This window comes from Carcharodon carcharias, chromosome 9 (genome assembly GCF_017639515.1).
Source record: "Carcharodon carcharias isolate sCarCar2 chromosome 9, sCarCar2.pri, whole genome shotgun sequence".
Taxonomy (NCBI): Eukaryota; Metazoa; Chordata; class Chondrichthyes; order Lamniformes; family Lamnidae; genus Carcharodon; species Carcharodon carcharias.
In genome coordinates this window covers 145,542,380-145,569,147 of record NC_054475.1, presented here as the reverse complement: position 1 = coordinate 145,569,147, position 26,768 = coordinate 145,542,380, and the positions used below count along the sequence as shown (strand labels likewise).

Below are 26,768 nucleotides of genomic sequence, written 5' to 3'. Positions count from 1 at the left end.
CGCCATGACGTTGGCACGCTCACCCAACGTCATTGCGCACTATTTCACTCTCGTTTGGGTTGGGCGACCGCCCGCCTGTGAGATGAAAAGATTCTGCCCGTGGTTGCACAGAGCTTACTGCACAGAAATAAGCCATTTGACCTAAATGGTGATTGCCAGTTTTAAAACTCTCCACAAGTTTCCTCCCATCCCTCTTTATCTAACCCCATCTACATAATCTTCGAATCCTTCCACCCCTGCGTGTTTATCTCTCTTCCCATTAAATACTTCTATGCTATTTACCTCAACTGCTCATTGTGGTAATGCATTCCGCAGTCTTACCACTCTGAGCAAAGAGGTTTCTCCTGAATTCTTTACTGGATTCATTGAGCGACCATCTCATACTTAAGGCGTCTAGTTTTGGACTCCTTACAATTGGAAATATGAGGCAAGATTTTGTCCTTTGGTTTGGGACCCTTTAGTAAGGGGAAATGGGGATCATAACCCTGCACTGTGGGGGAAACAGCCACATAGCAGTGATTTTCCCCCAATTGGCCCATCAGTGGCTAGAGGGCAGGCTTGCCATCCAATTAATGATGGGGTCTCAAAGCTGGAGAGCCAATAGGGAGCCCTCCAGCTCAGAAGAAGCTGAAGCCCACCGTTCAGCTAAGTTCCTAAGAGTTAAACTTTTAAATTAAAAGATAAAAATCAGCAGCCCCTCTAGAGAAGGAGTTCCTTCCAAGAGCTGAGAATTCCAATCGGCCCCTGAAAATAGGCCTTAAGTGGCCATACAATGTCTTTAATTGGCTACTTGCTGCCTGTTGACCCACCAATGCTCACCCCATATGCGATTAAGAATCCTGCCCACCTTCTCCAAATTTAATCTATCAAAGCACCAAAGGACACAAAGTCAGGAGTGCAATGGAATATTGTCCATCTTTCTTGGATGAGTGCACCTCCGACAACAATAAAAAAGCTTGACCCCATCTGGAACAAAGCAGCCATCTTGATTGGCACTCCATCCACCACATTAAACATTCACTCCCTTCACTGCTTCAACAATGTGGCTGCAGTGTGTCCCATATGTAAGGTGTGTTGCAGCAACTTGCCAAGGCTTCTTCAACAACAGCTCCCAAACCCAATCTACTTTAAGGATGCAAGCGCTAAATTCATTCAGCGAGAATCATTCATATTACAGCGCAAATCCAGCAATTTCTCGATTGTCATGGGGAAATTGGTGGCAATCTCCTGTTTTTGCAGTGCTAATGATGATTCACAAATCACCATGTATTTCCTTCTGGTCGCAAATCGATGGGTTTTTGGCACGTTAATAAGGGCAGGCACCGTGGGGTGGATCTTATGGCACTGTACCAGATAAGTTTTTGGCTGTTGGGCACATTTAATATGATGGGTTGCTAGCCTTCTCTGACCCGGTCCCCATAATACAGGGGTTGGTAAGGCACCCAGTAGCCACCCGCCCTTCAGCCTACTGAGGTCCTCAATCTGTCTCCATTGCCATAATATTGTCGACAATGGAAAGCGGGCAAGAGTGGGAAGGCTGTTTTCTTCACTGAAGTTGGTGAAAGAGTGGGGAGGTAAAATCTTATGAGGGGGGAATATGCTGTGCGCATTGAGGGCAGCTCACTAATGTCATACATCCCCCCCCAACACCTCTTTGACCCTGCCTGGCTTCCAATATTCCAGCCCCCACATGAACCCTCCCTAAAGTGCCTAAATCCTCCCCACCCAACAAGCCCATCAGTCTTCTTTGTGGAGATGCTTGAAACCCACTACTGAGTTCTGATGGTGTAGGAACTGCAAGAGCTGCTGGCCAATCTGATTGGCTGGCAGCTTTTGAGGATGACACTTCCTTTCACTGAAGGACGGAAGTCCCACTCTCTTGCTTGTTAAGGCAGCCCACAGTGTAATATTGATGCAAGGTAGCCTTTTTTAAAGTCAGTTGGTTTGCCAGCAATATGCCACACCCACACCAACACCCCCCGCCCCTGCTGTTAAATTCAGCCCCGTGCATTTGTAATTATCTTTTCAGCAATTTCTGGGTCATATTATCTTCGGACTTGTGTGAAAGAACTTAATCAATGGGAAACAGGGTGCGTGGAGCAGGGGAACACGTTGGTGAGAGTATGGGGGAATGTTGGTGAGATACTGGGAATGCAGAGGTCTTGATAAATTTAATGGCAGGACATCATTCTCATTTTTAACTTAATTTCCCACCCAGAAATGAGCCCCAGGAAACCAGCTGTAGAAGCAGGAGACTACTGGAGACGGTCCCTGGCAATCAGAAAGGATCAAGGAATGGTAGGGATGCTTGGGTGTGGCAGTGTGGAGAGAGGGATGAGAAGATTGGACTCGGTGCAGTTGGTTGGCAAATTGCGGGGAGAGGCAAAGACCATGGGTCAGAAGGGAGAGGTTTTGAACCAACGATTGAGAGAGAGGGAGGGCAAGATCATGTGGAGGGAGGCTCGAGTTCACTATCTTGGAGGAGGAATTGCCAGATTATGGAGCTCTGACAGATCACTGGAGGTGATCCGTTGGGCGGGGGGGGGGGGGCGGGGGGGAGTCGGACGGGACGGGACGGGACTGTGTTGGCCAATCAGAGCAGATGATTTTCCTGAACTACCAGAAGAAGCAACTCCCCTGCTCCTGGCCCACAAGCAATGTTCTAAAAAACATTTAACTGTCGGGTCTAGTTGCTCCCTGAACCTTCAGAATGCCAAAAGGCAAGCATTAAATTAAAATAACTGTCAAAACTTGAGGAATAGCGTCTCACTAACACATTATAATCATGGACCCAACTCTCCAGAACAGGTTACTTGAACATTCCCAAACCCACGTAGTTAAAACAAATGCATTTACAGCATATTCGGGTCCGGCTCCATATTTTTGTCAATTTAATCACCCATCACCCAACTCTTCCCTGCCCGTCCTTGAGGTAAAATTCCTCCGACTGCTTAAATTTCTTTTAAAAAATGCTAAATATTACTATGCCACTCGATAGAATAGATTATTTCATTATCTATTTTAACTTGTGATCTCCCTCCAGCCACCTTTCTTGAAAGGCAACTTAACAGAAACTAAGAATCCAAGAATCAAATATAAGTTTCCAGAGTGGCTTTACGTCAACAATGTACAGTTGCTCCTTAATTTATCACGATGTGGCAACAAACTGACAATCTTACCATTAGTCATGGGGATGACTGGTATGGGAAACGGAAATATAATCCTATCACCATGCAGTTCAACACTTTATTCTAAGGGTTGGCTTAAGCTATATTTTTGGAGCAGAGTAGAGTTTTACAGCACCTAATCCACATTATACCTAACATGGCTGTGTGCTGGGATTGGGTTATTACAGTGGTAAAATCAGTATGCACATCCCTGCAACATTTTATAAAATTACTCTCTTCAAAGAATAATGTGTTCCTGCTAGTTTATTCCATTACTGTTGTGCTTTGCAGGCCCTGAGCTGCTACTTACTCTGAGTGGTCCGTGTCAGTGGTTTAAAAGATCCAAGGGTAACCTGTTTTTCAAAGTCTCTTCTTGACATTTTCTCCATGTGAAAGTGGCGTAGAACACCTGCCGTGCAAACAGTGACAGCTATATTAAGGATTCTAATTTCCAAGTTAATATACCAGCTTGTTGTAAAACAAATTCATTTTTCAAAAGCAGTTCCTTCTGATTTAGCTGTGGAGTTGGAATTCAGAGTGTCAATTATAAATACACGCCTTTCAACACACTTGATAACTTACTTTAAGCTATACATGAGAGATCTTGTGGTGCAATGGTTAGTGTTCCCACCTCTGAGCCAGAAGCTCTGGGTTTGAGTCCGACTCCAAGACATGATGGCCACGGAAGGTGCGTTCATAACGCTGCTAAACAGGTTGATTGTCAATCTGCAAATCCTCCCAACAAACTTATAGTAGGTGGTAACAACAGGAGGGACCCCTGGTCATTCTTGATGCAGAGTGGCGTCCATCAAGTGATAGCCTTTGGCTTCATGTTAGTCATTTGTTGCAGGAAAATCAAGCTACGAAAACAGATGTAAGCATGCATCTCTAGATATGGGTAATCTATTAAGTCTAAGTTCTGCCTTAAAGTTCAAAATATTGTGAAACACCTTTTAAAAATGAAAATATCCCCATAACTTTCTGATATCAGGTTCATGGGGTTATAAAGAATCTTAACTTCAAGGCACATAACAGTGCAGTGTCAGTTATCACTGTGTTTTCACCTAAATATCCAAAACAAAATGCAGAGAGAAAAAAAAATTGATTTTTGGCGCATCTCTACATTTTTGTTCTATAAATAAGTGTCAAAAAAACTTTTAATACATCTCTTATGACTCAATGGACAAAACCTACTGCAATTTCAAATTAGTATGTTGTGTGATCAGGTACATGTTACATAAATGTATCACACGCTATTTTCTATTGTACATTCCAACCACAGTTTATCAAACATGGAAAGCCGGCAGTGGCTGAAAGAACAGCAGGAGCAGTGACTGCACAGTATGATAGACTCTTCACCATGCGAGGAAACCGGGGAGAGCAGGCTAACTGAAAAGGTTCATTCCACAACAAAGGAGATTTTTTTTTAAGAAAGTGTGATGATTATAGAGGTGAATCAATACATCAGTGTGTCAGGGTGTAGAAGACAACAATTACTATAAACAAGAAGCTACATGTTTTTCTTGCACAGTTAATTTAGTTATGTTTTCTTCTTTATTCTAAGTGTTCAACACTAAGCATCATTCCCATCCTGACACCAGACTGGTAGGCAAGCTCTTGATCCATGCCTGCTCTGCAACCAGTTGCTCGGAAGAGCAGAGAGAACTCAATCAGCATGACTCAGTTCATCCAATTATGCTCCTTTCATAGTGGTGAAGTGTTGCACTTTTGACTACTGCCTTCACAAGACCCTAGGCACAGCCAAACTTAACTCCTGGCAAACAATGCGCAGAACGACCCCATTCTGTAGCTCTGTAGCACAGTGCTTTGATAATGGGCATACTGTGTCAGTTTATGGTTTTGGTGACTTGCTTTATAAATCTTTTAGTACAGAAGGTGTATAGTACAGATGCAAATAGCTCCTACTTTTGCATGCTGCATGGATATAATCTTCTGTTTTATTTTAAGCCAATTGGAAATTATACAGAATCAAATAATCTTAATTCCATTTAGATTCCATTTAGATATAAATCTATTTTAAGGATACATGTCAAAGTTTGCTTCTGTGCAGCTACTCACACTACTAATCTGGCAACATATCCAAAGGGTGGTACCATGTGGAATGATATCTTTACTGCATGTCACCGTCTTTCACTACCAGGGTTTTACAAGATTGTAAAACAAATTTATGTGTGTTGAAGGATTTGGTTTCAAACCCATTTTGTTTGCAGAGATGCTGATCGAGGGGTCATAAAAATAATTTAAGCACATATTTGTTGCACTAGGAGCATTGCATTGCTTTCTCTGACTGTTCTAGTCAGCTGTTTCTTACAATCTGGCTATAATTAGAGGAATAAAATGGCTGCGTATCAATATTAAGAATGTATGGCATGTAAGATTTTTACACACTTCCCATAGTTTAAGCATTAAACTGATAATGCCAATTTATCACACGAGAGAAAATTGCCATGTTACAGTTAGACTGCAACTCTCAAGTCAATGTGAATGGTTTTCAGTGTGCATTAATGTGTAAAGTGTCAGTAAACTTGGGAATCTGGTCCCAACCTGACACCAGACTCCAGGGACCTTTAAAAATAGTGGACAGGACCCTGATGTGGAAGTCCCACCCCATTTCTGACAGGTCCTATTTTTGCTGGCAGGGGGAAGAGGGCAGGGAATGAATCACACAGGCAAGAAACCCGAAATTAGCAGGGCCAACTGAAATTAGTGCTGAGTTCAAACGGACCACATTTTCACTGTTTCAAGGACTTAAACCTGCAGCGTGAGAGTTACAAATTTATGGAGTGGATGTAAATGCTGTTGAAGGGTGGAAAAGGTCTGTTCAAGTATCATGATCTGAAGTTATTTAAATCACCAGCCCTTTAAAAATGAAATCAAATCAGGCTGAACTGTTAGTTAGAGTTAAAAATCACTGGCTGCTGGACTGCTGGTGTAGGTTAGAAAAAAAACTCACATGTTTCTGCAGTTTCAATAGAGTTCATTGCAGACATTTCCAAATGACTATCATTACAGCTGAGGTAATTATATATTCTTGGCTGAGTTTCAAAAGTTGTAAAAGCACTTACCTTAGCAGGGGGCTGAGTTCACATTTTGACTGACAGTTTAAAGAAGCTGTTAAAGGATTAACTGCCTTTGATGTTGTTACTAAATAGAGGTTTGTTTGTTTTTATAACAATTGAGGAGATTTCTATTCTTTGCATGAGTTTCATGAATGAGTTTTTTTCTTTATCAAATATGAGGAAGAACTCTATTAAATTGTTAGAAGTTTATTTTTTTCATCTGCACATGGCTCCTGAGATCTGCCCATGGTCTATGGAGGTGGCATGGAGACATGTGAGGGGCATGGGGCACTTTAGTTGACATGGTGGGGGATGGGGAATGGGTGGTGGGTGAAGGGTATGCAAGGGGTGAGGGCTAGCAGTCCTAATAGCTTATCAAAGTCCTAGAGAACCAGGTTGGCCCTCTAACCAGACTGCCTTGGCACCTGCCCACCCCCTTGGCCATCTAGGATCTGCTTCTGGAGTCAATGTGCCCAATTCTATATCTCCCCGCCTTCCTGGAATGAAAATTGGTTATAATGGGGCTCTTTAAACCTAGGTAGATCCTCCGAGTTGGGAAATTTCCTGACTCAAGCTACCCACCTCAGTAGTGGAAATCTAGCCCATGGTGTCCAGTGTTGCTATGGGATTTATTTTCAATCAAAGAAGCCTGTGCAATTAATTAGAATGGTGGTGATGTGTTAAAGTTCACTGAAGGAGCCTGAGTTGCTGTGGCAACATGCATTTTGACATGTGTGTTGTAATCTGAAGCTATTGATAGTGATGGTAGAGGCTCCAACTTCCTTTCCACGACAGGAGTTTCACCCACTCTCACTGTCTACCATTGGCAAGTGTTGCAAGGATTTGCAGGTTGATACTCCACCTGTTTGGCCGCGTTACGAACACACCTTCCCTGGCCAGCAAGTCCTGGGGTAGGACTTGAACCTGGAGCTTTCGACTCAGAGGCAGGTACTCAGCTGTCTGTGCCACAAGACCTCTTAATCAGAGAGTAACCTCCTATAATTTTCAAAAATTGATCTTTTGAACTTCTCCTTGTGCTATAGCGTCTCTTCAATCTCTCTTACTCCCAGTTAATGTTTTTCCTCATTGTAAGTTTGCTCTTGTTCATACTATCTCTAAGAAAAACATTTCTTCCCGCCTTCCAAACTATCACATTGCCACAACATCAATACTTCTTCAAGTTACGGATGCTGCTGTTAATTTTCAACTTATCCATCACTTTGAAAGTTCTGTTCTAATCCACTATCATCGGTACAGCTTTCAGCAGAGCAGTTCCACAGATTACCTCATTACACCGCTTTGCTCTTTTTGGTGAATCATCTGTAATTGTCTCAAAGGCATATGAGGTATTTTAAAGGATTTGGCATTGTTTAGTATTCTGTGAGTAACCATGGTCATCTATCAAGATAATGCTCATGTCTATCTAAATCATTCTCAAATAACTTGCTGTATTTCCTCTGGGAGCTCGGGGGTGGGTTGGGGAGTGTGGGGGAAATCTTCTGTGATCTATCCTCTCTCCCATTTTGTAGTTTTCTTTTTATTACCTTCTCTGATCATCCATCCCTGTTCATTCTATTGATTCCAGTCTATATAGCCAATTTTCTTCTGATCACAGTCCCAGTTCTCACAACCTGTAGTCTTCTGAAAGTAACAACTGAATCACTATATCTTGGTTGTCTCCATTCCCTTCAATACGGCAACATTTTACTTCTTTCAATTTTGCAAAGACACATTTCCTTTGTGCCTAACCAGCTCCTGCCAATTCTTAGCTTTGATGGTTCACAACTTAGTCTTCCTTTATCTGATCACACTTTTGCCGTCACTATTGTCACAACGGAACTGCCATATCTCTTTCATTGGTTAAAGCTATCTATGGGAAGCTTAGTTTACTCACTCATATCAAATTTGTCTTCTCTCATTAACCAATAATTCTCTATAAAGCTCAAGTGATTAAACTTTTTACTATAACTCGCCTATTAGGAGAGGCTTTCCAAAAAATGTTCTCGTACTTAAGGATATAAGATGATTGTCACCCGACAATCTCTAGCCTCAAATCTCTCTTTTCCCATCACAAACTTCCTTGTCATTCTTTATTTTGTCTATTATACAATGGTCAGTTCACCTCTGAATGTTTCACTCTTATTGGGGGGGAGAATTCCAGTTGGGGTGCCAAACAGGAAGACTAGGAGCGGTGCTTCCATGGAGCCCGACCAACGTGCCAGTTGGGTTTCCCAAATCATTTTTAAGTTCAGGCCTCATTAACGTTTTGCCAGCGCCAAACGGGCACCCTACTACATGAAGAAAATTGTCTTGTGGCAGCATGTAAGGTTTTTCAGAAGAGAGCTGGGGTAGCAGGCGCTGACAGGCTCAAGAACTGGCCAACAGCAAGTCAGACAATTATGTGAGGCTCAAAGATAGCAACACAGCAACAAAGAAAGCCTTCCATTTTTTGTAAAGGATTATACAGGATGTACAGCACAGAAACAGGCCATTTGGCCCGAGCAGCCCATGCCGGCATTTATGCTCCACTTGAGCCCCCTCCTGTCTTTCCTCATCTGACTCTATCATCATAATTCTCTGTTTTCTTTTCCCTCAAATGTTTATCTAGTTTCTCCTTAAATGCATCTCTGCTATTCACTTTAACCATTCCCTGTGGTAGAGAGTTCCACATTCTCACCATTCTCTGGGTAAAGGGACCATAAGACTATAAGACATAGGAGCCATATAGACCATTGAGTCTGCTCCGCCATTCAATGAGATCATGGATGATCTGATAATCCTCAACTCCAATTTCCTGCTTTTTCCCCATAACTCTTAGGGCAGGATTTTCCAGTCGGGGGGTGGGGCCCATTCACCGATGCGTAAAATGACACGTGGTGACATTGGGTGGAACTCCTGACGTCACCGCTCCCCATTTAAATTTTCAGGTAGGCGGGGACTCAGTAAAATCAGCTGCGCGCCCGCCAACCTGCCAATGGCCAATTGAGCTCATTGACAGAGTAATTAACCTAATTATTGGACCTGCCCGTCCAACCTTAGGGTTAGGGTTATGGGTGGCGGGCAGGCCAGGAGCCTTGCGAGAATTAGAAAAAACATGAAACCTCATTCACGGGCGGGATGAGGTTTCATGTAGGTTTTAAAAAATGTGATTAAAGTTTTTAGAAAAAATTATGGACACGTCCCAACTCATGTGATAGTGTCACATAAGGGGACATGTCAGGGATTTTTTTTTTCTATTTTTAATATTTTTGACAGTAGAGCCGATCTCCCTGAGGCAGCCCTTAGTGCGAAAGAGTGCACCCTCAGCTTTAGGGATTCACCGCCACCCACACAGGGAGTGCACAGCAATTCTGTGCGGACATCACGCTGGGTGGGCCTTAATTGGCCCGCCCACGTAAAAAGGCGGCGTGCCTCCAGTTGGCGCCTCTGCGCGCCCGCACTTTAACTTCGCCCCTAACGGGGGGGTGGGGGGGGGGGGCAGGATCCTGCCCTTGATTCCCTTACTGATTAAAAATCTGTCTATCTCAGCCTTGAATATATTTAACGACCCAGCCTCAGCAGCCCTCTGCGGTAAAGAATTCACAGATTAACAACCCGCTGAAAGAAGAAATTCCTCCTCATCTCTGTGAATATGCCCTCTGGTCCTAGACTCTCCCACAAATGCCCTTTTTGACTTCTGGTTCAAAATCTTTTGCTGATGGCCTTTTTGTTTGCTCTGCCCCACAAGTGGAAATATTCACTCTGTGTCTATCCTATTTCATATTTTTAAAGACCTCTGTTAAGGTCACCCCGCAGCTTTCTCTTTTCAAAAGAAAAGAGACCCAACCTATTCATCCTCTTCTGATAGGTATACTCCCACATTTCGGGTGTTATCTTTGTAAACCTTTATTCCATCTTCCCCAGTGCCCCTGTATCTTATTTAAAATATGGCAACTAGAATTGTAGGCACTACTCCAGGTGTGCCCTAATTAAGGCTCATTACAAGTGCAGCATAGCTTCTTTAATTTTCAATTTTACCCCTCTAGAAATGAATCCTAGTGCTTGGTTTGTTTTTTTATGACCTTGTTAACCTGTGTCATTTTTAGTGATTTGTCTATTTATACCCTCAGATTTCTTTGCTCTTGTACCCTATTTAGATTATTATTTTCTAAGTATATGTAACCTTAATTTTCTTGCTAAAATGTAACACCTCACATTCATTTATGTTGAAATTTATTTGCCAATTATATGCACAGTCTGCAAGCTTCTTAATATCTTCTTGTAATTTGTCACAGTTGACCTCAGTATTAACTATTTCCCTCCCTCCAAAAAAATTTGGTGTCATCTTCAAAGTTAGAAATTATGGGCAAGATTTTCCTGTCAGCAAGTGGGGGCGGGGCCTGCTCGCTGACGCATAAAATGACGCGTGGTGATGTTGGGCGGAACTCCTGAAGTCACTGTGCCCCATTTACATTTTCAGGTAGGTGGGGGCTCGGCAAAAGCAGCTGTGCGCCCGCCGACCTGTCAATGGCCAATTGAGGCCGTTGACAGAGTCATTAAACTAATTAATGGACCTGCCCGTCCAACCTTAAGGTTGGCGGGCAGGCCAGGAGCCCTAGCGGGCATTATGAAAAGCATGAAACCTCATCCATGGGTGGGATGAGGTTTCATGTAGGTTTTAAAAAATGTAATTAAAGTTTTTAAAAAAATTATGGACATGTCCCAACTCATGTGACAGTGTCACATGAGGGGACATGTCAGGGATTTTCTTTTCTCTATTTTTAATTTTTGACAGTAGAGGCGAACTCTCTGAGGCAGCACTTAACCTCAGGGAAATGAGTGTGCTCTTTCGTGCGCATGTGCGAAAGAGCGCACTCTCAGGTTTAGGCATTCCCCCCTGCCCGCACAGGGAGCACATAGCGCTTCTGTGCGGATGTCACGCTGGGCGGGCCTTAATTGGACCGCCCACGTGAAATGGGCCCAATTGGGGCCACTGATCGGAGGCCCACCTCCGTGCGCCCACACTTCAACATCACCCTCGAAGGGGGTAAAATCCTGCCCTATGTTTTTGATTCCAAAGACTAAAATGTTACATAAATTGTAAACTAAACCAACACTGGTCCTCATGGAACACCACTTCCCACCTTCTGCCACTCTGAATAAGTATATTTTATTCCTACACTTTGCTTTGTATCCCAAAGACAGTGAAGCTTCTGGTGATCATCCTTTTAAGGATTGCCAGTTGGAATTCCCAAAGCCTGGACAAATGGCACTGACATGTGCCATACATGCTCTGGCCTTTTCTCTTTGAAAGCAATGTGTTTCCATTTACTCATCGGAACCTGAATCAGCTGTCTGACAGGTCTTTCATTGGTTATCCAACACTCTGATCCAGAACAGCCAAAAACACTACTGAAATTTGCATGTTAGGGGACTGAACCTGATGTAGAATTCCAATTGCAACTTTCAAACAAAAATGGGTGAAACATGCAAGATGTGCGCAAGTCTGACTTTCTACAGTCATTGAGCAGCTTAATCGGTACAGACACTTTTGGAGTCTTCTTCCAAAAGATGGGCAGGATTTTACCTCCTGCGGGCGGGCACATGCCCGACCAGATCAGGCGTAAAATAGTGCACGATGACGTCAGGCGAGTGTCCCAACGTCATCGTGCACTTGCGCGATATTTCGGTCAGCAGGCGTGCGCGAGCGTCGGCAGCGAGCTACCGACAATTAAGAGACCTATTAAGGCCATTAATTTATGAATTTAAAGCTATTTTTCACAGCCTTTCCAACCTTATGGTTGGCGGGCAGGCGAATCGGCCAGGGGGCCTTTGGATTTTTTAGGAATCCTCATCCACGATGAGGGATGAGGTTTCCGACATTAATTTTAAAAAAACGTTTTGACCTAATTTTCATTATGTTTATGTTCATGTGAGCGGTCCAATGTGGGGACATGTCTTTCACATTTTCAGAATCTTTATTTTTGGGGGCTTCAGGGAGCTTTCAGTCCGCGCTCCTCCCCGCATACACAGACTTTTGCATTCACAGTCCTCCCGCACCCCGGCAGCACTGAGTTTCTCAGCCTTCCATGCTGGCTGGCTATTAATTGGCCATTCGGTGTGAAATCGTGGTCGGGAGCCTATCGCAGGTGGCGGACAGTTTCCTGGCTGCTCCTGGGCACACCCGCCCGACAACCCAAAAATCCTGCCTGTTGTGTTTTCAGGAATTTTTAAGATTTTGCTGAGGCCTGGAGAAAGAGAAGTGCCCCTTCAGGCCCCACGAAAATCTTCCAGCCTGTTCTTCCCCCTCAACGTCTGCTCTCTCCCCAGCCTTGCTTACAGGTTGGCTGTGTGCAATAGATAGCCAATTTACTTCCTAAAAAGCACACTGAGTGGCAAAGGAATGCCTGTTTGGCATCCACAGCTCGCCGAAAAATGTTAAATGAACCCTGCATTAGCAAGTAGTTTGGGCCTCCCTGCTGTGTTGGGCAGGCACATCACCAATATCATGCCTATCCGGCATCCAATCTCAATGCTTTCCCCGGTAACAACATTTTTTTCTTCTGGTCTAGCCAACCAGCAGGAATCTGCAATATTCCAGGTGACATCCAGTGGTATTCCATACCCATACATAGTAGAAAAACAGTAAGAGGAATCCACAAATGAATCTAGAATCCAACTGTCTTAAAGATGGCTTTCAATCTAAAGCACTTGTGGGCAGAACAAAGAGTCACGTCACAATTATTCTCAGTGGGACTTGCTGAGTTTGCTACAAATTTGAAACAAAAATAGTTTGCGGGAAAGTAAATCAGGTGGGATCCTGGGCTTCATAAACAACAAGGAAGTTATGCTGAACTTTTATAAAGCTCTTGTTAGGCCACATATTGTGTCCAGTTCCAGTCACCACATTTTAGGAAGGGTGTGAGGACCTGGAAAGGGTAGATGAGATTTACCAGAATGGCTCCAGGGTTGAGGGATTTTAGCTACAAGGTAATGTTGAAGAAGCTGGGATTGTTTTCCTTGGAGCAAAAGGGATTGAGGGGAGATTTGATAGAGGTGTACAAGATGATGACAAGTTTAGATAAGGTAGACAAAGAAAAGCTGTTTCCATTAGCTTATGGTATAAGGACTAGGAAATACAATTTGAAAATTTTAGGCAAGAGATGCAGGGAAAATATGAGGAAGGATATTTGTACTCAGCGAGTGTCAATGACCTGGAATTCTATGCCCATGAGGACGGTGGAAGCAGAGACGAATAATGATTTCAAAAATAAATTGGATGGGCACATGATCGAATTAAACCTGCAGGGCTATGGAGCTAGAGTGGGGGAATGGGAATAATTAGATTACTCTATAGGGATGAACTCGACAGGACGAATGATCTCCTTCTGTGCCATAATGATTTTATGACTTGGCAAAGTGTAGACACCAGTCTGATTTTTGCAATTAAGCCCTAGCAATCATATGTTAGGACTTCTTTTTGTTACTCACAGCTCAACGCTTCTTGTTGCTTCTGTGCTAAGCTATGTGGATAAACAAAATGTCAGAGATATTAGTGTAATTGTTTTGAATTAGAAAATTGCAATTTCACCCTCATTTTAGAGAGGTGTTAACTCGTTTGTTATAAAAAGGTTAAAGATGCCATTAAAACAGTAATGACGGTGATTTTGTACAGGCATGTTAAACATTTGTAGGGTAACACACCAGCAGTAATTTTCTCCTTTTAATGAGGAAGCAGGTTATTCACTTCACAGGATAATTAAAAATAAAATCACTGATAATCTAACATTAAACCAAAAATGACAAGCCAGTCAACATCTGAAAGAGGAAAACAGGTTAATGCTTTGAATTTCTATTTTTATTCATTTCACAGGAACTATTATATAAAGATAAAGATAGAATGGATACATTTTTAGATAGATAAGTAGATTGTTAACTAGGTAAAATAAATGGATTGATAGTGAAGACAACATTTTGGCTTTTTCACAATTATTAGCTTTAATTTTGTGGTGTATAAAACTCACCTTTTACTAGAGTCCAGACATGGACTTCTACTTCTGGAAGATTGTCAATCTCTATGGCAATTTTCTTGCTGTATTTTTGAGAATCAGTTTCCTGGACCAGGAGTGATTCATAAACCAGAACAGTCTCTTCATCGCATTCTACTTCCTTACTGTCATCTTGCGAAAACCCTGGTATCCCTGGTGCTGTGGAAGAAAAACGGAGAACTAAACTCTTAACGCAAATGCATCTTTATTTATTAGCAGTAGGTTCTAGTTTCTTTTTCCTTGAACATTATCTGCTATCTAATTCCTAGAGACTGCTGGATTGAAACTACCATCGTTGCTTAAGTAAGATTAAATCATAAAATGATAAGAAATAAGGAGAAGTAGGCTTTTCGGCCCATTGAGCCTGCTCTGCCTTTCAATAAGATCATGGCTGATCTGACTGTGGCCTTAACTCCACTTACTTGCTTATCCCCCATAACCCTTGACTCCCTTGTCAATCAAATGTCTGCATAACTTAGCCTTGAATATATTCAATGACCCAGCCTCCAGTGGTCTCTGTGGAAGAGAATTCCAAAGACTAAAGACCCTCTGAGGGAAGAAATTCCTCTTATCTCCATCTTAAATGGATAAGAACCCTTATCTTTGAACTGTGCCCCCTGGTTCTAGATTTCTCCAAAAGGGGAAATATCCTCTCAGCATCTACCCTGTCAAGCCTCCTCAGAATCTTATATATTTCAATAAGATCACCTCCCATACTTCTAAACTTCAATAAGTATAGGCCCAACCTGTTCAACCTTTCCACAAGCCCTTAAGACAACACCTTCACCCCAGTAATCAGCCAAGTGAACCTTCTCTGAACTGCTTCCAATGCAAGTATATCTTTCCTTAAGTAAGGAGACCAAAACTGTATGCAGCATTCCAGGTGCAATCTCACCAATGCCTGTATAGATGTTGCAAGACTTCCCTACTTTTACATTCCAGCCCCCTTGTAATAAAGGCCAACATTCCATTTGCCTTCCTAATTACTTGCTGCGCCTGCATGCTAACTTTTTATGATTCATGTATACAAGGACACCCAGATCCTTCTGTACTCTGGCATTCTGCAGTCTCTCTTCATTTAAATATTATTCTGCTTTTCTATTCTTCCTGCCAAAGTGAACAACGTCACATTATCCCACTTTATACTCCATCTGCCAATTTTTTGCCAACTCACTTAACCTATCTATATCCCTTTGCAGATCGTTTGCATCCTCCTCCATTTGCTTTCCTATCTATCTTCATGTCATATGCAAACTTGGCTATAATACAATCAGTCCCTTCATCCAAACCATTAATATAGACCATAAATAATTGAGGCCCCAGCACTGAGCCCTGTAGTACTCCATTAGTTACAGTAGGTCCTTGGTTGTTCGGTTGATAAGTAACATTGTTCAGTTGTTAAGTAGCTTGTGAAACATGGAGCCAACAGATCAGCGATATCCTAGAAATCTCCATTAGTAAGGGTGCTATAGTTAGTCTCAGTGCCCCTGGGTGAGGGGGTGTGAAAATCATTCAGGGTTTCCACTCCCAATGAACATCCAATGAATTCTTTGGAGAGTACACATGCAAAAATGTCAGTTAAGGGCAGAATGGTTGCAATGCCATCCTTAGAAATTGCTTTTCTGCACACATTCACAAAACAACATCAACTATTAGAGGCATCCATAGAACTATATACTAGCATGAGGCAGAGCTGTAGGGGAAGGAAGAAAACTGGGAATGTAACCATCAAATAAAATGAAAATGTTAATTTCAATTTTTGGGGGCGAACAAATGTAAGAGACAATATGCAAAATTCAGAGCAACTATTTGTGTATTTGTCCCATTGCAAAATACAAGGGTCTCAAATCTGATCCTCCACAAGTTCTAAACATGATTAGTGTTTAATTAGAACTAAATTGCATTAAATAAAATCATTTCTACCTGGACAAACTTTACAACATTTTCCATTGATTTTCTGTGGGTAATTACATGGGTAGGGATCTGGACAATGGATCTTCTTGCACTCTTGTTTGGTTATGTTACACGTACACAGCACACACTCCATTAGTCCAAACGGGCGCAAGACTGGATGCCATGATTCTCCATGTGAGTAGGTCTTCCCATTTGAGACACAAACTGAGGACACAAGAAAGAGCAGCTCAATCTTTTGAAAAGCAACTCATTGTTTGTCTACCATTTTTACATGGTACTATGTAAGTTTCTAACAAACTATTATTTTGCTTGAACTATGATAAACTTTGATGTCTGCATAATTGCCAGGCTTTGTCCACATTTCCTGTTACTTGTGCAATTGTAGAAAATATTCACACTATGACTATTATGATTCAGTTATTCAAGTACATTTTATCCCTCATTTTGGGAATCTGATTGCTAATAACTTGTAGGGATTATTATTACTGCAACTCCCCCCTGTCTTTTCATTGACAATTATTGCCAAAGTCAAAATGGGAGTAAACAGAAGGATAAGAGTTTTAATTTTGAGCCAATACAGGTCAAAATGGCTGGGTTCCGCATTACTCCAGCCTGTCTGACTCATTAATAGGATTCAGTTAGCCAGTGCTATAACTGGTAATGTAGATTTAGCTGGCCAAATAATGTAAAAGTTAGCTTGTGCTCAGTATGAATAAATTGTGCCAGTAAGTTGCATGGTTTTAGCCAGTTAAATTCCAGTAACGTTTTCGCACATACCTTGGTTCCATGCCAACCTGCATCTAAGTCCCAATAAATGTGTCACTATAGGGAAGGGAGCATTATCGAGCAAGAGGAAATTCCACTTATGTAGATTTTTCAGTAGTTTGGTTTGGACACTATTAAACATGCTAATGTGTTTCTGTGCATGTCAGACATCTGGCTGGCCAAAAACAAATCATGCAGTTTTGCCCAGAACAGGATAATTACAAGGACTGAACTCATAGACACAATCCTAACAGCACTGTGAGTGCACTCAAACCACACGAACTGCAATGGTTCAAGAAAGCAGCACACCACCACTTTCTCAAGGGCAACTACGATGGAGAATTAATGCTGGACTCACCAGAGATGCACATAAACCATAAACAAATGAAAATAATCTCTGAAACAAAATTAAAAATAAAAACACCTGGAAAAACTCAGCAGATGTTCCTCTCTGCAGATGCTGTCAGACCTGCTGAGTTTTTCCAGGTATTTTTATTTTTGTTTTGGATTTCCAGCTTTCACAGTTTTTTTGCTTTTAAAATAATCTCTGAATTAGCTTTGCAAATGAAGGACATTGTGTTAAGATGACAGAAGCAGTGGCATTTTAGAGTAACGTGGCTGCCAATCCATAAGTAGTTGGCAGTCTGTACCCTACTCAACATCCAATATAGTTCTGACATAACCTGAGCCCAGGTGGTAGCTGACCTAACTCTTGACTCAGTGAACCTATTCCAATGAATAGATTTGAAAATTATATGACCATCATTGTTAACAGGTAGAAAGGATTGACACATATAGAGAACCAATGACAAGCATTAGTTTTTTTTGAAATATGAATAGAATAAATAAAATATTCTTGCTCCCAAATGAATGAATTGATAGCTGACAAATCAGCCATAATTTCATTCATTTAAACATATATGAATACATTAACAGCTGATAACAAGGATAATTAAGATTTTATTTGTGGAAAAAAAAACAAAAGTTGTCCCATGGAGATGATTCCACAATCGTGTGCTAAGAGCACACTTCATGGGAGCAAGATCAAAGAATTGGACTGCAACATCCTATCAGTATCCAAATTCCTCTAAATTGTCTAACGTGTAACTTCAGTTGGGGCCATGAGATTATAGTATCAGATAAATAAGTGTTTGGAGTATGAAGTATAATAGAACAGAGTGTGAGACATGGGCTTGATAACCTGCATTAGTGGTAAATTTTATCTGAATGATAACTGGACTCCAGGGGTTAATTACGAGGAGAGATTGCACAAACTAAGGTTGTATTTCCAGGAATTTAGAAGGCTAAGGGATTTAATCAAGGTTTTCAAGATATTAGGGAGAATTGATAGGGTAGCTAGAGCCCCTGTTAGTCAGGGATCTAAGATTAGGAGGTGTAGACTAAAAATTAGAGCCAGGCCTTTCAGGAGTGAAATTAGGAAACACTTCACTGATAAAGAGTGGTAGAGGCTTGGAACTCTCTACTGCAAATGACAATTGATGCCAGATCACTTGTTAAATTTGAAACTGAGATTGATAGATTTTTGTTAGCTAATGGTATAAGGGATATGGAACAAAGGTGGGTACATGGAGTTGGTTCATAATCTCATTAAATGGCAGAACAAGTTAGAGGGCTAAACAGCCTACTCCCCTTTCTATATTCCTGTGAACTGGATTTTTATGGCCTCCAGTGTACTTGAATACAGGGTTGGGGGGGGGGATGGGGGGAGGAGCGGTGCTCATAAAGAAAAGTGGATGGCCTTCTCATTGCCTTCCTCCCCACCCCTGACCTGTCTCTCATTGTATGGTGAGTGGGGAAAGCATCAGGCAGCCTGCCCAGCCTTAGGTCTACTGAAGCCTTATTAGCAAACTAATGGTCACTTAAGAGACTCATTCTGCCACTGCTGCTATTTTACGTGCGCCAGTGGAAGGTGGAGGCAAGATGGGTAGCCTGGCAACTTTTACTGTGTGGGCTGCTGTCAGGCAGAAAGGGAGGTATCTCCTTTAGGGGCTCTCCTTTAATCCTGCCCCAGTGGCTTCTCAAACCCAGACCCCACCTGATTCCTTCCTTTGCTGGGGTCTGGACCTTTAAGTCCAGGCTCCATCGTCCACAGGAACTGCCTGTAGTCACAGCAGTGGCCACCGCTCAAAGCTGGTGCTGCTGGGACTACAAAGCTGCTGGCCAATCAGATTGGTCAGCAGCTCTCTAGGGTGGGATTTCCTCTCAGATGGGGGCAGAAGTCCCACTCTGAAACAAATAAGGCTGCTCCCAGCATAATAGCATTGCAGGGCTGTCAGGTTTTAGGTGGGTGGGCGAATGACTGACTTTTTGATCAAGGGTACAGAGGTTATAGTGCCCCATAAAATCCAGCTTTATGTTCCAAAAGCTAATGATCTGCAGCAGAGTGCCTGTTTGGCACCCATAGCTCACTGTAAAAATGAAAATTCAACCTAAACCTAAAAATGGATCAAGCCTCCCAATTCTGGCCTTTTGCAAATCTCAAAGTGCTTGAAGAGGAGGGAAAGTGGGTTGACAGTTAAAAAGGAATAGGGCTAGAAAGTTAGGCTTGTTTGCTTTGCAGAAACATAGACTCGATGAATATGATTAATGTTTTTTAAATTATGAAGGGACTGAATATAGTTGATTTATATACAATATTCAAAATAAATAATGAAGCGGGATTCTATTTGTATAAAATATATAGTCAAAGTCACATTAGATGCCAGAAAGTATCTCCTCTCTCAGAAAGTTGCCTTTAAACAGGCCAGTGACAGGCATGTTACGTACCACTGTCCCATAACAAGGTTAATGCTCAAGGAAGCTAGATATCCATAACAGATTCTTGGAACTTGCTAATTATCTTACAGAGCTTACTATTGCACTTTTTTTCTGAAATCAGCCACTGTTATTTTTTCCCTTTTCTTCCTCCTCAGGATTTTGCATTACTAATAGTTAGGTGCACGGGATTGAAACATATAATCAATAGGATGAGCACTGATAGGCCTGCCATTTGTTTCCCACCCTTCTTTATGAACATTTGACTTTTTTTATTCATTCATGGGATGTGGTCATTCCTGGTTAGGCCAGCATTTATTGCTCATCCCAAATTGCCCTTGAGAAGATGGTGGTGAGCTGCCTTCTTGAACTGCTGCAGTCCATGTGGTGTAGGTACACCCACAGTACTGTTAGAGAGTTCTAGGATTTTGACCCAGCCACAGTGAAGGAATGGCGATATACTTCCAGGTCAGCATGGTGAGTGGCTTGGAGGGGAACTTCCAGATAGTGGTGTTCCCATGTTCTTCTAGATGGTAGTGGTCATGGGTTTGGATGGTGCTGTCTAAGGAGGCTTAGTGAGTTCCCGTAATGCATATTGTATAAGGAATACCAGTAATCCAAAAGTAATTGATTGAAAGTGAGCTTATCACTTAACTTGCAAAATTTCATTACCTCTGCCATGCCTGTGCTTGTCGATTACTATTTGCACAATGGTACCAGATCCCTGCTGGGGGTCAGTTAGCAAACCACGATGAGTCCTTGAGCTGGGCATTCTAGGTAAATTGGCAATGGTGCTCCCGAAGCCTCCCCGAGATTCATACTGAGTCCGCTGGTACGAATGTCTCTGTTTGAACAAAGTTAGAATGCCATTCATTCAAATGTGCATGTTGCACCGTAACAACAAATAATGTGTCCTGAATTTATGCATTAGGCCTTGCTGCAAGTGAGAAGTGACTTTTTGTTTCAGCTTTTGTTAATAAGCTTTCAACTTTTCAGTATTCCCCCAGAACGATGCATTTTATTAATGGATTTGTGATGGCCATTGACTGGGTATGTGTTATCTGGCATCTGTTACAGTTTCAGATCTGCTTTCTAGCTTCTACTTATCTTCAGATTTTGCTTGAATATAGCTTTGAAGTCATGTGGCAACAGTGCAAAAATTGCAGGCTTATAGTGCCACAACCACCAGCATAGGCATAACATTGACAAGACAATTGGGCTCATAAAAATCATCCTTTGAAATAAAAGAAAAGCTCAGTGCCATGTATGAACTACAGTGAATGAAGAAGCAGAAAAGAATGTCAATAGCTTTGAGTTGGAAGGGTACTTCCTCCATGAGAAAGTTTGACAAAACATTTTTAATTGGTTTGCAACTACATAAGGTAATAGTGTGAATCAAAGTCAAATATATTAGCATAGAAATTCCTTTAGGACCATTTTTGGATGACAAAATTGGGCCTTGTTAATATAATGGCCTGGAATTTGCAAGACAGCCAGTACATGCCATCATTACTCTATGAGACTGACAGAAACTTCAGGCTTCCACACATGCCCAGAAATCCAGAGACTGCGGTCAGTAATACCCTGCTCCTACACTGGCTGCACTGTTACAATCTTCGCAGATGAAGCCAATGGGGAATTAGTAATTTCACGTAAACTTTTCTCACGTTATTCTTGCTGTAAAAACTACAGGAAATATTATGCATTGATGAACGAGTTTTTAATGGCATACTAGGTCATAATTATTGCTGACCAATGTCTCTAGTCTTGAAAAAGTGATTTTAGAAGTGTGGAGTCTCATTCCCTCAGAGGAACATTCAAAAATAATATGATTTTTCAAACTACTAAGTATTTTTAAACATTACTTATGATATTTCAGCTTTTACCATAATTCCATGTGTAAGTCACAATCTTTATTGTACTTTCTGTGAAATCATTAAAAAGTAAATCATAACCTCTACCTTTTAGTGCCTGGTTTGCACTCAGAATTCTGAAGTCTGATTTGCTGATCAGCCTGCATGTTGATCTCACTGTTGCTGGGCATCACAGATTCCCTAGAGATTGTTCCAGATTCAAAGTGACATCAGAATATAGGAAATCAACGTCTAGGCTTGGCTAAATCTTTTTGGGAAGCTTTATTTGAGGTCAGCATCGAGTGTTGTCCCTTCACCTTTCTTTTTATTCATTCACAGGATGTGGGCTTTGCTGGCTGGGCCAGCATTTATTGCCCATCCCTAATTGCCCTTGAGAAGGTGCCAAGCTGCCTTCTTGAACTGCTACAGTCCATGTGGTGTAGGTACACCCACAGTGCTGTTAGAGAGTTCCAGGATTTTGACCCAGCGACAGTGAAGGAACAGCGATATATTTCCAAGTCAGGATGGTGAATGATTTGGAGGGGAACAAGCACCCATCTATCTGCTGCCCTTGTCCTTCTAGATAGTAGTGGTCATGGATTCGGAAGGTGAACCTTCCCTTTTGCCCCTGATTCCCATTGACTCCAGTTTTGCTCGGGCTTCTTGATGCCACATTTGGTCAAATGCCGCTTTGATATCAAGGGCAGTCCCTTTCACCTCACCTTAGGAGTTCAGCTCTTTTGTCCATGTTTGAACCAAGGCTGTAATGAGGTCAGGAGCTGAGTAGCGCTGGTGGAACCCAAACTGAGTGTCAGTGAACAGGTTATTGCTAAGCAAGTGTCGCATGATAGCACCGTTGATGACCCCTTCCACTACTTTACTGAAGATGGAGAGTAGACCGATGGGGCGGTAATTAGCCGGGTTGGATTTGTCCTGCTTTTGGTGTACAGGACACACATGGGCAATTTTTCACATAGCCGGGTAGATGCCAGTTTTGTAGCTATACTGGGACAGCTTGGCTAGGGGCACGGCAGGTTCTGGAGCACAAGTCTTCAGTACTATTGCTGGAATATTGTCAGGTCCCACAGTCTTTGCATTATCCACTGCTTTTAGCTGTTTCTTGATATCGCATGGAGTGATTCGAATTGCCTGAAGACTGGCATCTGTGATGCTGGGGACCTCCGGAGGAGGCCGAGATGGATCAACCACTCGGCAGTTCTGGCTGAAGATTGTAGCAAATGCTTCGCGTAACTCTCTCTTCCCTTCTTCCTAACGGCCAGAATTTTACCTCACGGGTGGGCATGTGCCTAATCTGAATAGGCATGAAATAGCACAAGAGGACGTCGGGAGGGCATCCCGACATCATCCCGCATGCAAGAAATCTTCACGTCGGTGGGCGCATGTGGGTGTCGGAGCCACGCCTGCCAACAATTAAAGGACCACTTAAGGTCATTTAAAAAAGCAACTGATTTCAATTTTACGCAATGTGTGATTTTGCGCTCGTCACACGGGCAAAACGGGCAGAAGAGAAGCCCACTTTTAACAAAACCTCATCCAAGGGTGGGATAAAAAGGGTCAGCAGCATTACTATTGTGAGTAGCGAGGAGTTTAGGAGATAGTTTGCTGCTGATTGTTTATTTGAACTTGACAGCTTCATCTCCATTCTGAGCTTCACTCTTAGCATTTCAAGGCTTCATTCCAGGATTCATAGAAACATAGAAACTAGGAGCAGGATTAGACCATTCGGCCCTTCGAGACTGCTCTGCCATTCATTATGATCATGGCTGATCATCCAACTCAATAGCCTGGTCCCACTTTCTCCCCACATCCTTTGATCCCTTTTGCCCCAAGAGCTATATCTAACACTTTCTTGAAAGTATACAATGTTTTGGTCTCAACTACTTTCTGTGGTAACGAATTCCACAGGCTCACCACTCTCTGGGTGAAGAAATTTCTCCTCATCTCAGTCCTAAATAGTCTACCCCATATCCTCAGACTGTGACCCCTGGTTCTAAACTCCCCCACCATCAGGAATATCCTTCCTGCATCTACTCTGTCTAGTCCTGTTAGAATTTTATAGGTTTCTATGAGATCCCCCCTTATTGTTCTGAACTCCAGCGAATCTAATCCTAACCTACTCAATCTCTCCTCATATGTCAGTCCCGCCATCTCAGGAATCAGTTGGGTAAACCTTCGCTGCACTCTCTTTATAGCAACTACATCCTTCCTCAGATAAGGAGACCAAAACTGCACACAATATTCCAGGTGTGGTCTCACCAAGGCCCTGCAAGACCTGCTCCTGTACTCAAATCCTCTGGCTATGAAGGCCAACATACCATTTGCCTTCTTTACCCCCTGCTGCACCTGCATGCTTACCTTCAGCGACTGGATAACAAGGACACCCAGGTCTCGTTGCACATTCCCCTCTCTCAATTTATAGCCATTCAGATAATAATCTGCCTTCCTGTTTTTGCTACCAAAATGGATAACCTCACATTTATCCACATTATACTGCATCTGCCATGCATTTGCCCACTCACTCAGCTTGTCCAAATCACACTGAAGCATCTCTACATCCTCTTCACAGCTCCCCCTCCGACCCAGCTTTGTGTCATTCGCAAATTTGGAGATATTACATTTAATTCCCCCATCTAAATCATTAAAGTATATTCTGAATAACTGGGGTCCCAGCACTAATTCCTGCTGTACCCCACAAGTCACTGCCTGCCATTTGGAAAAAGACCCATTTATTCCTACTCTTTGTATCCTGTCTGCTAACCAGTTTTCTAGCCATCTCAATACACTACCTCCAATCCCATTTCCTTTAATTATGTGGGACTTTGTTGAAAGCCTTCTGAAAGTCCAGATAAACCACATCCACTGGCTCCCCCTCATCAACTCAACTAGTAACATCCTCGAAAAATTCCAGTAGATTTGTCAAGCATGATTTCCCTTTCATAAATCCATGCTGACTCTGTCCAATTCTGCCACTGTTTTCCACGTGCTCAGCTATTAAATCTTTTATAGTGGACTCTAGACTTTTCCCCACTACCGACGTCAGGCTGATTGGTCTATAATTCCTTGTCTTCTTTCTGCCTCCCTTTTTAAATAGTGGGGTTACATTAGCTACCCTCCAATCTGTAGGAACTGTTCCAGGGTCTATAGAATCTCAGAAGATGACCAACAATGCATCCACTATTTCCAGGTCCACTTCCTTAAGTACTCTGGGATGTAGATTATAAGGCCTCGGGGATTTATCGGCCTTCAATCCCATCAATGTCCCCAGCACCATTTCCCTACTAATACTGATTTCTTTCAGTTCCTCCCTCCCACTAAACCCTGTGTTCCCCAACATTTCTGGTATGATATTAGTGCCCTCCTTTATGAAGACAGAACCAAAGTATTTATTTAGTTGGTCAACAATTTCTTTGTTCCACATTATAAATTCCCCTGTTTCTGACTGTAAGGGACCTACATTTGTCTTCACCAATCTTTTTCTCTTCACATTCCTATAGAAACTTTTACAGTCAGTTTTTATATTCCCTGCAAGCTTATTCTCGTACTCTACTTTCCCCTTCTTAATCAATCCCTTGGTCCTCCTTTGCTGAATTCTAAACTGCTCCCAATCCTCAGGTCTGTTGTTTTTTCTAGCCAATTTGTATGCCTCTTCCTTGCATCTAATACTATCTCTAATTTCCCTTGTAAGCCAAGGTTTGGCCATCTTTCCTGTTTTACTTTTGCGCCAGACAGGAATAAATAATTGTTGCAGTTCACCCATGCGCTCTTTGAATGTTTGCCATTGCCTATCCACATTCATCCCATTAAGTAACGTTTCCTAATCCATCATAGCCAACTCATGTCTCATACCATCATAGTTTCCTTTATTAAGATTCAGGACCCTAGTTTCAGAATCAACTACGTCACTCTCCATCTTGATGAAGAATTCTATCATATTATGGTTGCTCATCCCCAAGGGGCCTCACACAACTAGATTGCCAATTATTCCTTTCTCATTACACAATACCCAGTCGAGGATCTCTTATTGGTTCCTCAATGTATTGGTCCAGAAAAACATCCCGTATACACTCCAGGAATGCCTCCTCTATGGTATTGTTACTAATTTGATTTGCCCAATCTATATGCATATTAAAGTCACCCATAATTACAGATGTTCCTTTATTATATGTGTCTCTAATTTCCTGTTTAATGCCATTCCCAACATCACCACTACAGTTTGGGGGTCTATATACAACCCCTACTAACATTTTTTGCCCCTTAGTGTTTCTCAGCTCTACCTATACAAATTCCACATCATCGAAGCTAATATCTTTCCTCACTATTGCGTTAATTTGCTCTTTAACCCGCAATGAAACTCCACCACCTTTTCCTTTTTGTCTGTCGTTCCTAAATACTGAATACCCCTGGATGTTCAGTTCCCATCTCTGCTCACCCTGCAGTCACATCCCTGTTATCCGGACTATATCATACCTGTTTACATCTATTTGCGCGGTTAATTCATCCACTTTATTGTGAATGCTCCTCGCGTTAAGGCACAAAGCCTTAAGGCTTGTCTTTTTAACATTACTTGTCCCATTCCCACTATTTTTCACTGAGGCCCTGTTTGATTCTTGCCCTTGATTTCTTTGACTATCACTTTTCTTATTCCGCTTTCTGTCTTTTGTTCTTGTCTTTGATTCCCCTTCCTCTGACTCCTTGCATAGGTTCTCATCCCCCTGCCACTTTAGTTTAAACCCTCCCCAACCACTCTAGCAAATATTCCCCCTAGGACATCAGTCCCAGTCCTGCCCAGGTGTAACCCGCCCAGTTTGTACTGGTCCCACCACCCCCAGAACCGGTCCCAATGCCCCAGGAATCTGAAACTCTCCCCTTCACATGTATTCATCCGATATATCCTGCTATTTCTACTCTGACTGGCATGTGGCACTGGTAGTAATCCTGAGATCACTACCTTTGAGGCCCTACTTTTCAACTTACTTCCTAACTTCCTATATTCTGCTTTTAGGTCCTCATCCCTTTTTTTACCTATGTCATTTGTACCAATGTGTACCACGACCACTGGCTGCTCACCCTCCCCCTTCAGAATGTCCTCGAGCCACTCTGAGACATCCTTGACCCTAGCACCTGGGAAGCAACATACCATCCTGGAGTCTTGTTTGCGGCCACAGA

General features: G+C 42.3%; 1 protein-coding gene across 4 annotated transcripts in view; it reads right to left on the bottom strand.

The window, feature by feature from the left end:
- The window catches only part of chrdl2 (chordin-like 2), a 61,887-nt gene that overhangs the window by 1,387 nt on the left and 33,732 nt on the right, over nucleotides 1-26,768 (bottom strand). For all 4 annotated transcript variants that reach the window (XM_041194799.1, XM_041194798.1, XM_041194801.1 and 1 more), the window contains 4 exons: nucleotides 20,401-20,572; nucleotides 16,198-16,392; nucleotides 14,251-14,433; nucleotides 3,478-3,576 (listed from right to left, as the gene is read on the bottom strand). In XM_041194799.1, coding sequence (XP_041050733.1) covers nucleotides 3,478-3,576; nucleotides 14,251-14,433; nucleotides 16,198-16,392; nucleotides 20,401-20,572 — 649 coding nt within the window. The remainder of the gene's footprint in view (nucleotides 1-3,477; nucleotides 3,577-14,250; nucleotides 14,434-16,197; nucleotides 16,393-20,400; nucleotides 20,573-26,768) is intronic.